This window comes from Dermacentor silvarum, chromosome 5 (assembly GCF_013339745.2).
Source record: "Dermacentor silvarum isolate Dsil-2018 chromosome 5, BIME_Dsil_1.4, whole genome shotgun sequence".
Lineage (NCBI taxonomy): Eukaryota > Metazoa > Arthropoda > Arachnida > Ixodida > Ixodidae > Dermacentor > Dermacentor silvarum.
Window position 1 is genome coordinate 169,866,624 of NC_051158.1, and position 14,373 is coordinate 169,880,996.

General features: G+C 45.0%; 1 protein-coding gene across 2 annotated transcripts in view; it reads right to left on the reverse strand.

Moving 5' to 3' along the window:
- Positions 1-2,061: 2,061 nt before the first annotated feature.
- Positions 2,062-14,373, reverse strand: part of LOC119453895 (zinc finger protein 664-like) — an 84,783-nt gene continuing 72,471 nt past the window's right edge. For both annotated transcript variants that reach the window (XM_049666992.1, XM_049666993.1), the window contains exons 4-5: positions 6,696-6,827; positions 2,062-4,574 (exon numbers count right to left, since the gene is read on the reverse strand). In XM_049666992.1, coding sequence (XP_049522949.1) covers positions 3,640-4,574; positions 6,696-6,827 — 1,067 coding nt within the window. In that variant the 3' untranslated portion in view covers positions 2,062-3,639. The remainder of the gene's footprint in view (positions 4,575-6,695; positions 6,828-14,373) is intronic.

A 14,373-nucleotide genomic window follows, 5' to 3' on the forward strand; every position in this document is an offset into this window, starting at 1 on the left:
TGTTTGGCTGTTGCGGTTCAAATGGAGGCTAGTAACAACGGTGGCTCTGTTCGGGATGATAATGGCTGGTGAATGGCGGTCGCAGAGGGGAGAAGACAGTACGGTTGTTACAATGGCGAGCAACGGGACCGATACGCCGACAGGCAAAACAGACTGGCCGATCGTCTGCCGTTCGCCACTCGGCTGTATTTCGATAGCGATGGACCAGTCGATAGACAGGAAGCATGAGGCAGCTGTGAAGCGGCAACGGCACATGCATAATGAACTTCAAGATTAGCGAGTTCTTCACGGACCATTGCCTGCACAAATGGTGCTGTAGGCAAGTTGATCGGCTCACTAGGTCGAGGAAAAAGGCTGCAGGAACCATGGCTTCAAGTTCTCGCTGCACTATCCGCGTCAGATCATCTGATGATGATGGTCGCTGCATTCCTAGCCTGTCGTCACAAGATGTCGCAGCTGTGTTCGGCAGACGCGCGAACGGTGTTGCAATGCGGCGGCTATTGTCCTTCTCAAAGCGTTGACACTCTTTTATGATGTCCTGTACTGTTTCACAATTTTGCACATGAGCAGGTTTAAAGCATCGTCAGCGATCCCCTTTAGTACATGCACAAACTTGTCTGACTATATCGCTGTCGGCCATAAGAGCCAGCACGTCCTAGATGTAAGAGACGTAGGATTCTCTGGACGTTTGGACGCGGATCGCCAGTTCTTTTTAGCGGCGCTCTTTGACCAGCAGCTTCTGTTTGTACATGTCCCAGTCGTTAAGCTCTTCCTCGTCGTTGTCATACCACACCTTCGACGTGCCTTGTAGGTAGAAGACCAAGTTAGCCAACATAATAGTGGGATCCCATTTGTTGTGGGCACTAACACGTTCGTACGTGGCCATCCAGTCTTCCACGTCGAGGTGGTCGGTGCCGCAGAATGCTCTTGGATCCCGCGGCTCAGCCAGGACAACTGTTGGGGTTGTAGGCGTTGATGCGGGCTGCGGTATGTCGGGTCCTGTTTCGTTCGTCATGTTGTCCTGTCCGAGGTGATGACCACTGCGGAGCTCCGTTGTTGTTTCTCATGGTATACCTCGCACTTCCACCAATTTGTTACGTTGCGGAAGTCACATATACAAGGGTGAGTGAGTGAAATAACTTTATTTAGGTCCAGAGAAGACGCAGGGGAGACCCCGTGTTACTCGGCTAGTCCCACGTAGGGACCGCCAAGCCGAGCTTGACGGCCCGATTGCGGGCACTCTGGACGGCCAGGGTTTGGTCGTTGAGTTCGGGGCTGCCCAAAAGCGCAGCGCACCTATGCTTGCTGAAGGCGGAGCCGATGGCTTCACTCTCTCACAACACATGGTTCAATGTTGCCGTTAGTCCACAGGCAGGGCAGTCCGCACTGGGATACCTTTGAGGGTATATAGCGTGAAGAACGGCAAGGTTAGGATACGCACGAGCTTGTAAAAGTCGAAGGGTCATCGCCTGCGCCCTGCATAAGGCAGGGTGCGGGAGGGGGCATACCCGTCTTGACAGATAGTAATGCTTGGTGATCTCATTATACGTGAGCAATGGTTCCCCGCGGGTTTGGGGGACTGCGGAGGCGGCGCGGTCAGAGAGTCCTCACGCGGCCTCGTGCGCACTCTCGTTAGGGTTAGAGGGAGAGCCCTCAGTCGACCCCAAGTGAGTGGGAAACCAAATGAGAGAATGCGGAGATACTTTTCAAGTTTTCGAAAATGTGAAGGGCCTGAGGGGAAACCATCCCGGTTTGGTAGGCCTTAATGGCCGCTTTGGAATTGCTATATATTCCCTCTCTGCGACCATCGAGCACAGCCAGCGTGATTGCAACCTGTTCGGCTACCAAGGGCTTCGAAGTGCATTCTGTAGCGCAGCAAGTGATCCTGGAATTAGAGTTGATGATGGAGACGGCGAACGTCTCTTGTTGGACATATGCCGCGGCATCCACGAAGCTTGCCTCGATATGGTTGTTAACGGACATGTTCGAGTAGAGCTCTACCCCTGGCTCGACGTCTGCCTACGTGTGCGGGGTGCATATTGCAGGGAATGAGCGCGATGTGCAGGTGAGATCTGATGTCGCTGGGAATTTGCACGGCGTTGGGGCACTGGTTGACAGGGTAGAGGCCCATCTCGTCGAGTATCTTGCGGCGTGCCGGGGTGCCGGATAGCCTGAGCAGCTGTGAATGCTCTTGCGCCTCTATTATTACATATACAAGGGTATTTAAAATAATTAGAGAGGCAACGATACATACACAAAATGGCTGGCGAGACCGATTCTACCTCCACACGTCAAATCGTCTTCTTCTGACTAGCGCCACTCTTGGTTGCACTGTAACAATATTACTGCATATGTGTTCCTACAACTTCCTAGATTAGGCAGGAACATCCTGTGAAGTCACTTGGCAGTTCAATATTTAACAGCATATGGTAAAACCTGAGCTAACGATGCAGCATAACATTACACAGCATGCTACACATGTACAATAACAAAATACCAGTACAACTTTATTTACACAAAAAAGATGAAGGCTGTGGGTAAAAGCTGCCATTAAGAGCATGAGTGAAGCCCACAGCACAATGCAATCAGCACTAGCAGCATACGCAAGACAGTGCTAAATCTCTAAACACATATCAACCACATTACGTTGCTTGGTAGAGGTTCGTAAACCGCTGTGCTTGCAGTGAAAAAGTCAAGACATACAAAAACTGTTGGAAACTTAAGCTTCGCCTTTAAGAGTGTAACGAGACAGCGTTATCAGGCCCTGTTCGCACCGCATTTTTCTTTCGGTGGGCTTCACTGCAACACAGAACATGGGAAAGCCAGCTTACAAAGACCAAGCTTACACCGATCCCCTTAAAGTCGGCTTCACTTTTAAACAGAAATGCATTGCTGGGAAGACGTTTTTTCCAGGGCCAATATAAGTCGTTTATATTAATATGTGAAGGCCCTAGCACCTTTTTATTTTTTTAATTGTTTGCTATTTCCCCGACGCGAGCGTGTGTCCAAAACGCATTAGGCAGGCGAAGTACCAATTTGACCTGCCTAGGATGCGAGCGCCATCTGGATATCATTTTCGCAAGTACCTTAACTGAGCAAACCAATGTTGGTATGGTAGAAATGCTGGAAAAGGGGTTTGTGTTTGAGTTCCCTTGTAACAGAATTATGTTTTCTCGTACATTCAAATTACTATCCGACGCCGCCATGACTGTAGGTTGTGGTTAAGTCGTACTTTACTGTTTTTCTGACGGATTCCACTGTGAGATATTAAATTTTTGTTCACCAGAACCTTGCACCTTGTGGAGGGCCTGCGCGGTTGGGGTGGTATGGGAGGATTTTCTCCGCCATGGACGCTGACATCGCAAGCCAGCACCGAAGCCGGATTTTCTGCAACACGAAGCCCTTAACGCTATCGCGTTAACGCACGACACACATCTCAAAAAGGAGTCTGGCGGTCACATGCCACCAACCCGAGGTGACAACACGTATAAACAACCTAGCGCCACGTGGTGGTACATCTCTACTCATTAGAAGAACCAATGGATTTTCAGCTACATCAAGATTCGAACCCACGACCTCCCACATATGAGGCAGACATTCTAGCATTTTACTACTGATGAAGTTCTATAGATTCCTAATTCAGGCTAGTTTAACATAGCTGTTGATATAATCTACAGTGTCAGGATGCTTTCTTTCTTTGTGTTTACTCAAGTAATCAGCCCGCACAAAAGACATGGAGCAGATGGTGCAGCGGTGTGGTCGGTCACCTGTGTGAATACGCAGGTGTTGCTTCATGGTACTCCTCTGCGAGAATCTCTGAGCACATGAAGGGCACTGAAATGGCTTCTCCCCTGTGTGGGTACGCATGTGCAACTTCATACTGGACTTTTGCGAGTAGCTCTGAGGGCACAAAGAACACTGAAATGGCTTCTCGCCTGAGTGGATCCGCAGGTGTCCTTTCAGAGTGGACCTTTGTGAGAAGCTCTGGGGGCAGAAATTACATTGAAACGGACGCTCACCCGTGTGGATACGCAGGTGCCTGTTCAAATCGCTACTTTTCCGAAATGTCTTAGGGCACGAGGCACAGTGACATGGCTTTTTGCCTGCGTGGATCTGCAGGTGTTTGTTCAAATTGGCTTTATGTGAAAAGCTCTGAGGGCATGATGGGCACTGAAATGGCTTCTCGCCTGTGTGGGTGCGCAGGTGTGCTTTCAGGGGGGGCCTTTGTGAGAAGCTCTGGGGGCACAAATGGCATTTAAACGGACGCTCACCCGTGTGGATGCGCAGGTGCCTGTTCAAATCGCTACTGTTCCGAAACATCTGAGGGCAGGAGGGACAGTGAAATGGCTTTTCGCCTGTGTGGATCCGTAGGTGTATGTTCAAATTAGTCTTTTCTGAGAAGCTTTGAGGGCAGAAGTGGCATTTAAATGGACGCTCGCCAGTATGGACCCTCATGTGCCTTTTAAGATCACACAGGTTCTTAGTTTCATGGTCACAGATTTTACAGCTGTGGAGGCGTCCCTTCTGTGATTTGTCATCCTCGGCTGTTGATGGAGAAACAGAAAGCCTTGATGCTGCACATATAAAATGAAAGTGCAAGTTATTACGAAATACCAAAAAATGAGATACTAAAGCAAATGACAAGCTTTCACTTTTTATCCAATAGGTCTTGACGGTGCTTTAAGAATGATAAAACAAAGCATGGCTGGCGGACCTTATTGCTTTGCCCAAAAATTTTGTATTCGAATACATCATGACCCTGTTAGAGAAAGCTGGGCACATTTTCACCATGAAACATTTTTCTGAGTGGTAAAAAATTACAAAATGAGAATGTGGAGTGTTTGAGGATTCTCACGGTTTTCAATAACACATGAGAAACCTAGTGAAAAAGCTTTGGCCTAGCATGTTATCTGATGCTCAAGAGGCACTAGAAGTTTAGCGGTCATATTTAAGACATGCAAAACTTCAGTTATGATTCACTGGCACCACGGCCAATTTACGTCATATTTGACTTAGACTGCATGAAGCGCCCTGAAGACACGAACACAGTAAGGAAGTAGCCAGGACAGTCTGTCCGACAGGGCTGTGCTGTTTACTTTCGTTCTGTGTCCATGTCTTCAGTGCGCTTGAATTAAGTAAAATATGAACATCAACCAACTAGCCCAACTCGCCATCTTGTTGAAATTTACCTTATTCATCAGTGAATTTCTCCTCGTTGATCATAAGCAGAACTTTAACAATGTTTCCATAAGTTCAAATCGTAAAGAGAGAGCCAGGAAATGGGTTGTCCTTGACTGACATCGAACCACTCTTCGTCTAAGAAAATCACTCAGACCTGGGCTTTACTTACAGGGTCGTCCTATAAGCTTAACAACGAATGACATCTTCAGTTGCAGTTTTGCCCAAAAGAAAACAAAGTGACCTACCCTCTGCAACTATCGAGTAATGGTGAAAACACACGCCTCCCTCTGCCAGGAGCAATGCGAATTAAGGGTGTAGAGGTGTAAGCCAATATAACCTAAACAGCTGTATGCATAACAAAAGAGGCAAGTGCAGAGTATGTTAGATTTTGGTTACTTTTGGGTCCATCCTCATACGTGGTCTTTTTTAGGCATAGTTAAATGATGGGCACTTGGGACGTTTTATACATGTTATCCATTGTGCAATATAGAAGAGCGTGGGGCAAGATGAGGAAAGCCTATGAGACACGTTCAATACGTATAGTAAGCCTAAACACCAACTTGGCCAAGAGTAAGTAGCACTTTGTTGCATCTTCACATGAAGGAATACCACATGAACATAAACACTGGAATACAACAAATTACAACATGATAAACCTCATTACAACAAATGACTTTGGAGCCTCTAATATAGCCGGTAACAGCTACATCCTAACATGGTGCAACACCTTGCTAAGTCGTTTTGGATACCCTATGACGTGTCTATAACAGTTCAAGCTAAAACAAAGTAGTCACATGTGTGCTCCCTGCAGGCCCATAGCCAAGAAGTTTTTTTCGGGGGGGGGGGGGGGGGGGCATTTGATGAAGGCCTTGACTATTTCAGGAAAGCAGCTATTTTTCAGTAATTATTTTCGCTAAAAATTGCAGTATATAAATTATGTGACTCTTTAAATGTTATGTTATTAATAGTTTTAGATCAATCTCCCTAATAGTATAATATTTTATACAGGCGTCTCGTCTCAATAGATTTCATTAACAAAAATAAAACAGTGTTACTCAGAGCCAAAAATAACAAGATGTTCGGCCGATGCACTCAGCGCCGTAGGACATGGGCACGGAAAGATCTGCTCACTCATGCACGTGGTGAGTTGACAAGTTTCTTTGCACAGCGCGGTGATGGGAGCTCTGCTGGAGACCACCCCCCCCCCCCCCCCCGTCAAAACTTCGGGCAGGGAGGGAGGCAGGCCCCTAGGCCTCCCCACCTCCCTGGCTACGGGCCTGTCTCCCTGATGCAAAAACATTTCATGCAGCTTCCTGCGCATATATTTATAACACTATTTCCAGTTTTGTTTCAGCTATCGGTGGTACAAAATGGCCTAGTTTATATATTCTTATGGCATTCTCATTAATGTTCTCACGGCTCAATTTACATGAGTAGCCTGTACTGCTGTAACTTAAAGCTCCTCTTCTGCGAAAACCTCTAAGGGCAGTAGTGGCTGTAAAGTGGTTTCTCACCCGTATGCTTGCGCTTGTGTATAATGAGAGCAGGCAACCTGGCAGTCACATAGTTGCAACAGTCACAATGGTAGAGGCAGCTTTGCTGCAATTCCTCACGCTTGACTGTTGGTGGGAAGTCATGATGCCTCCCTGTGACAAGAGCATAATAGTTGGATCACCCAATTATGTATTGTTTTGTTTATAAGAGAAGATTATATGAAAGAATCTACACAATTTGAACATCAGGTTGATCTGCAGCAGAACTAATTGTTGGGCGAGTCGATATTTATTCATGGCGAAAGTTGTATCACGCACAATAGGACACGAGTGCATATGTGTCGTGTGTCCACCTTCACTGTCTATTGTGCATGCTACCAATTTCACCATGAACAGGTTGATCCTTCACTCATGCCGAGTATCCACAATTTACAGTGTCACTGAAGAAAAAATGAGAAATGACCCTAATCCTTGACTTAGGTGTCTGCTAGTGGCACTCGCATCTCAGCGTTGATGTACCCTGGTGTTTGGGTTAACTTTGTGTTTTCCTTGTGCTAATAAAGTGAAGTAGGACACAGACACAGAGAATGCTAGTGAATTCTTGATGTAAAAGATCTAAACTACACTACACTAGAACCGGCGTCCTTGTCGACTACTTCCATGGCAAACGGAACAGCCGGGAAACCGAACTCGGAGGAGCGAGCAAATGGAACTGGCGGGAAGCCGCCACGCACATGGAGCCAAACCATTATTGATGTGGTGGGTATCTAAATTGTACGATTGATAGCTTTGGTGTACAGCAATTAGACTTTCCGTAATTGTTTCTAATTATTAATGACACTTAATTAACTCTTTATTGCACTAAACCTATGCTCTGATGTCATATCTATCATCAACCATAAGTAAAAGTATTGATATCCACTGTTTTTATTTTTTTCTAATTTATTTTTGATTTCGTCCCACCTCTGTAAAAAACCGGAAGTCGGTCCCTAAGCGGAAGTTGTTGCGCAATAAACAAGAGCATCACTCGGTGCTCGTGCCACTAATAAAATGTCTGGTTTTTAAGCATACGTAGCAGGCAGAGGTTTCAAGCAAATACTACAGGAAAAGCTTGCCACTGCCTCCTTTTAAGAGCCAGTAACAAAGTTGTAACAATGTTAGAATAAAATCCTTATGCATGTCAACAACTGGCAATAAATTTTAAATGCTGATGAATATAAGTCATAAATGCGCTTTCAATGGCAGCAATAAATAAGCTTCTAAGCACAACTACTTAACTTAAATTTTGTTTGAGCACCCTATGAAATAAAATGCTAATATTACTGAAATAAGGTTGCACAGTATTAGTGTGAACATTATTATATAAACCAAATGAACTATGAACATTCAGTACACATCATTCACTTGGTGCTCCAAAACAGGCAGTGTGAACTGAATTATTAAACAAAGTCAAGCATTCAATAGTTGAAAAGAGCTTATCTACAAAAGAAAGCTTAAGCTTGCACTCGGCCACGCAAGGCTTGAAACAGCGAAACTAGGTTTGGCTAAGAAATGCTAAGCGCTGCTAGGCACGGTATTCCGAAGCGGCTCGCCGCAGACGCGCAGATTCTCGCTTGGCTGCGCGGCGCGCTTGAAGATGAGCGGCTTCTTCGGGTGTCCGGATCTTCTTTGGTCGTCCCATATCAAGGCTACATTTACTCACCACAGTCAACGAGAGTTGTGCAGCCGTCACGGTGGCTTCGAGCTTTATCTCCCCGGTGACGTCACAGCTAAGCTGCGCCTCCACACTTGAGCCTGCCGAGCTGTTGCCGACGCCACCCGCATTTCCCCGGCGCGAATGCGGGAAACGGGGAAATGTGGGCGGTGTCGGCAGCAGCTCTGCGCGTTGCCTCGTTGGTGCTGCTCCAATTTCTTGCTCTATCTATCTCGCTCTCATTTTCTCTTCCCCTCTACTGAGCATTGTGCACGCCGCGCATGTTCTCCTTCCCTTTGCTTAACGTCCCATGTCAAGGCAACATGTGCCACGGCACAGAGAGGAGGTGAGGCGCACGCCACTCAGCGAGGTGGTTGCTAGGCAACGCAATGACGTCATATATATATATATATATAAATATACCTCGGCGAGGTTTTGCGACAGCAGACGCCCACTTTTTACAGTTAGTTAGAACAGCTTCGCTGTTAAAAGACAATGAAAATGCAGTAACAGAAAATAACAAAAATAGCTCCAAACAGAAGTATGTGTATTGCAACCTAATAGCTATCAAAACATAAGACAAATAGAAAAATAGCATATATTATCTTGTACCAAACAGCACTAAAAGCATCAGTCATAATGATGTGGAAAAATTCTCAAAGGTACCACCATTAACAAAAAGTAGCATGACACATCCTGAAAGTGGTGCGTAGTATGGCTACGATTTCTCCATCTACCAACGGTACAGATGAAGGTATAGAATGTGAAGAACAGATGTGCGATCAACAAGAATTTCTGATGACCAGCATCAAGGCATAACACTAGATAAATATCCTGTTTAAAACAACACTAAAGGCAATGATGATACACAGTAAAACCTTGTTAGTTCAGATCTCAAGGGAGTAAGAAAAATGTCCAATTATCCAAATGCCGAATTATCAAGGGTATCATAAAAAATCACCAGCTTTTCCCCTGCCGAGAAAATGGGTGTAAGCGAAGCTTGCCGTGTGTGTATCTGACCTCCGTGGTGATTTTCTTTCTTTCTCTGTCTTTTTATTTTCTCTCTTTCTTTCCCTGACCTTCGTGGTGATTTTCTTTCTTTCTCTCTCTTCCTTTCTCCTTGGTCTCCTTTCTCCCACTGGAGGGAAGCCATCCTTGGCTTCCCTCCAGTGGGAATTAATTGACCTGTGTGCGCACAATCTTGCGCCAAATTAACGAAGGTTTGCTGCCATAGGGCTATGTGCATTTTTGAAGGGCACGAGTTGGGATGCCGAATTATCCGAATTAACGAGGTTTTACTGTATGGGGTTTATTGGCGCAAGGGCCAGCGATGGCCAAAGAGTGCCAACAAATCGTATGACGCAGTTCATGAAGTGGTAAATTACAAATGGGAAATGTAACGTACACTTTTTTTTCAACGACAGTGGTAAGCTCCCAGACAGGATTTGGCAATGCCTGCTGTATGCACTCCAACCCAATTTTATTCTTCTGTAAATTTCTTTCTCGTGATCAGGGTCCCCTGTGAGTAATTGACCTAGACAAACGTACTCCTTTACAGACTCTAGAGGCTGACTGGCGATCCTGAATTCTTGTTCTCTTGCCAGGCTATTTAACATTATCTTTGCCTTCTGCATATTAATCTTCAACCCCACTCGTACACTTTCTCGATTAAGGTCCTCAATCATTTGTTGTAATTCGTCTCCATTGTTGCTGAATAGGACCATGTCATCTACAAACCGAAGGTTGCTGAGATATTTGCCGTTGATCCTCACTCCTAAGCCTTCCCAGTCTAACAGCTTGAATACTTCTAAGCATGCAGTGAATATCATTGGACAGATCGTGTCTCCTTGCCTGACCCCTCTCTACCGGTGCTAACATATGGGGCAGAAACTTTGAGGTTAACAAAGAAGCTCAAGAACAAGTTCAGGGCCGCACAAAGAGCGATGGAATGAAAAATGTTAGGCCTAACATTAGGAGAGCGGTGTCGATCAGAGAACAAACGGGGATAGCCGATATTCTAGTTAAAATTGAGTGGAAAAATGGAGTTGGGCAGGCCATGTAATGCGTAGGATGGATAACCGGTGGACCATTAGAGTTACAGAACGGATACCAAGAGAAGGGAAGCGCAGTCGAGGACAGTAGAAAACTAGGTGGGGTGATGAAGTCAGCAAATTTGCAGGCGCAAGTTGGAATCAGCCAGCGCAAGACAGGAGTAGTTGGAGATCACAAGGAGAGGCCTTCGTCCTGCAGTGGTCATAAATATAGGCTGATGATGAAATGTAACGTGGCTGTACAGAGGCGTATAAGCATTCACTGTAATTGACATAAAATATATAGGTATTCAGGAGTCATGAAGGAGGTAGTGGCCAAATACTGCACCAGGGAGGCCAATTCCTGTTCCGGTGAGGGAGTGATTTGATGAAGCTTAGTCGGCCTTCTTAGTTTGGTTGCACCTGGACTGGTATAGCCCCACTAGCTCTTGGCGATTTTTTTTTTTGCTGGTGTCATGGACCACTCCATGCCTGAAAAATGTAGTGGCCTGGAGTGGGATTCAAGCTTACGGCCTTCAGATTTGAAGCTGGGTGTTCTACCTCTGCTCCACGCCACCACCTTCACCACCGCCACCAACAAAATATAGAGTCCAAAATTAGGCAATCCGGTTTGGTTTCAACAACTATACTCGCGAATGCAGCATCAAAAGCTAAAAAAATGTTCAGAATGCAAAACGTTACATGAACACAGAAAAATATGCTAAAATGTTTTCGTGACATACATTTTCTAAAACCTGCATAAACTGTGACCACCAAATTTAATTCCAAACAGTGTGCCCCTTCTTAAAGATCATATGAACCAATCTAGAGAAGTAATATGTGTCAAATAGTTGTTTAGAATGTATTTCTCCCAATGAACAACATCGGAATGGAACAGCAAGCCGCCCGGTCATATTGCAACTACTATGTCAAACTATGCATTTACAACATCCCTGTAGATGGCCTTCTTTGTTTTGTGTGGTCATTGTTTTGGCCATGAATAAAAAAATCTGAAGCTTTCTGCACTTGTTTGGCTTGGGGTAGTAGCATTTCAACCGCTTCCTTGCTGGTTCACCTTACAAAGAGTGCAATGCGCACTGAGGATTGCAAATGACCTTGATTCGAAAGCCGAGACAAGCAGCGCTCTGTTCTGTGCATCGTCTGCGATATTGTTGTTCCCTTCAAAGTAGCACTCAATGCGAATGACGCGTGATGTCCACTTGTCCTTGTCGTCATCAGACGGTGATACTTGGCACGACATTGCACAAGCAGCGAAGCCCGTGCTCTTCAATAAGTGCCTGCGTTTCTCGACGCCATTGCTGCACCGTGCCGGGGCGCTGAGTGCAACATCCAAGACACACTAAACGTAGGCTTCCAGAACAATAATCGTTTATTTTGGCTGTCAAAATCAGAGAAATAAGCACAATCAAGTACAACTCGGTGCAAACGTAAACAAGCACCATTACGAGATAGCACGAAGCTATGCATGTGCACTGATAGCGCAATCTATTTTGCAGCAGTTTACTACATACTACATAAGAAATTCAATTCTGGGGTTTTACGTGGCGAAACCATGATTTGGTTATGAGACACGCCGTAGTGGGGGAGTCTAGATTAATTTTGACCACGAGAGGATCTTTAATGTGCTCCCAATACGCGGGACATGGGTGTTTTGTGGCCGCCGCGACCTCGTGCTTAGCAGAGCAACACTACAGCCGCTAAGTCACCGCGGCAGGTACATGCATAAGAATACTCCAGTAGTAGTAATGATGAAGCCATATCTTTAATACTGGACCCACAGCCTCACAGTTGCCTTGCATGACTTTCTTTGCACTCTTAAAGTGCTCTGGGAAGACTAATCGAATGAGCAATTGAAGAAAGCTCTAAAAGCAGAACTAGCATTGCAAAACCAGTTCTGCCTGTCTTGAATGAGTCTGACCTTTCCAAGCTTATGAACACTGTCAGAAAAGGAAGGTGCTTGTGAAAGCCGGACCCCACAATAAACTGCACCTCTCAGATGCAGTTGCCGTGTGATTACGGCCCATTGTCTCCATCGTGGATAACTACTCTAACAATGGCTATTATATCACAGCACGGTTTCAAGCCCATGTGACACATTTAATGAGCAACTTAAACAGGTTTTGCTCGGTCCTTTGTTTAAACGCAAGAAGCTTGCAGAATAAAATAGATGACATAACTATGTATCTCGATTCCTGTCGGCATGAATTTGACATACTAGCCTTTACTCAAACCTGGTTCAGTGACTGCAGTGATACCACAGAAATTGATGGCTATGTTGATCTGTCCGTATAAAGAAAGAATATAGTCGGTCGTGGTGTTTCATTGGATGTCAGAAATAGGATGCACTTCAATTTTTTAAGGGATATGTGGTCTGTCCATTCCGACTATGAATTGTTGATCGCGGAAATGAATGGTATTACAATGTTACTGGTGTATCAACCAACCTCTGGTAATGTAAATAATTTTATTTCACACATAAGTGGCATAATTGCAGATGTAACAAAGAATAAAAAACCTGTGGTAATATTGGGCGATTTTAATATTGATGTGCAGTCTGATTCATGTGCAGTCTTATTCTTTTGTAAAGAGAAGGCTTATTGATGTAATGTCTAGTTGCGGTTGTGAAAACAATATCAATGTGCCTACTAGTATTACTGCTGATACTTCAGATATCTTGCTTTCTGATGTGCACTCTGTCATCATGGTATCTGATATAAGTGACCATTTGCCTTTCTTTGTTTTTCTTCCGAATATTAAGACAGTACTGCCTAAAACACCGCCAACCTTGTATAGAAAAATTAACGACACGTTCAAGTTTTCAATATTTGTTACATGAGGAAGATTGGACAGACGTGTACAATGAAAGTAACCCAAACCTCAGCTACACAATCTTTGTAGAAAGATTTATAAATATATATAATCCTGCATTCCGGTTGGTGAAGTAGGTTAAATTCAGGAAGTCCAAAAAACCTTGGATAGATTGGATAGAGTTGGATAGATACTTGGATAGAGTTGTACAAACCAACTGTTACTAAAAATAAACTTTTGCTGACTTCAAAAAGTTTAAAAACGTAAAACGCTTCCATAAAATAGTCTATACACTCTTTCTTTATGCCACATCATCACTTCCATTTTGTTTGCAACAGCTTGTGTGAAAATTGTCCCAGGTGGGAGGACCGCATCAGGTGCTACTGCCTTTTTGTCCTCTCCTCCTAAGTGTAATGATGCACTCGAATGAAGTCACCTGTCGTATGGCTCACGGCTATGGTGTGGCACTCACTGTAAAGCATGAGGTCGCGGGATCAAATCCCGGCTGCGGCAGCCACATTTCGATGGAGACAACATGCAAAAACGCCCATGTCCCATGCATTGGGGCAACGTCAAAGATCCCCAGGTCGTTAAAATAAAACCAGAGTCTCCGACTATGGTGTGCCTCATAATCAAATCATGGTTTCTGCACATAAAACCACACAATTCAATTTACTTAAATAAAGTCAGTTAGGTAAAAAAAATTTCGCACTTTCACTTGTGGTGGCACTGGTGCTTAATGAACTGATTTCTATGTAAAAAGGTCTCGGGGCATAATCGGCACTGATATGGCCTCTCGCCTGTATGAATGCGCATGTGTCTCTTGAGATTACTTTTATCAGGGAAGCTCTGAGAGCATGAAGGGCACTGAAATGGCCTCTCCCCTGAATGAGTGCGCAGGTGTACCTTGAGACTACTCTTCTGTGGGAAGCTCTGATGGCATAAAGGGCACTGAAATGGCCTTTCCCCTGTATGAGTGCGCAGGTGAACATTCAGTGTGGATTTTGACGAGAAGCTTTGAGGGCACAAATGGCATTCAAACGGCCGCTCGCCTGTATGCACCATAGTGTGTTTTTTCAGATTAGACACTTTATCAGTCTTATAGGCACAGAAATTACAGTGGTGGCGGTATCCCTGATGCAACTTC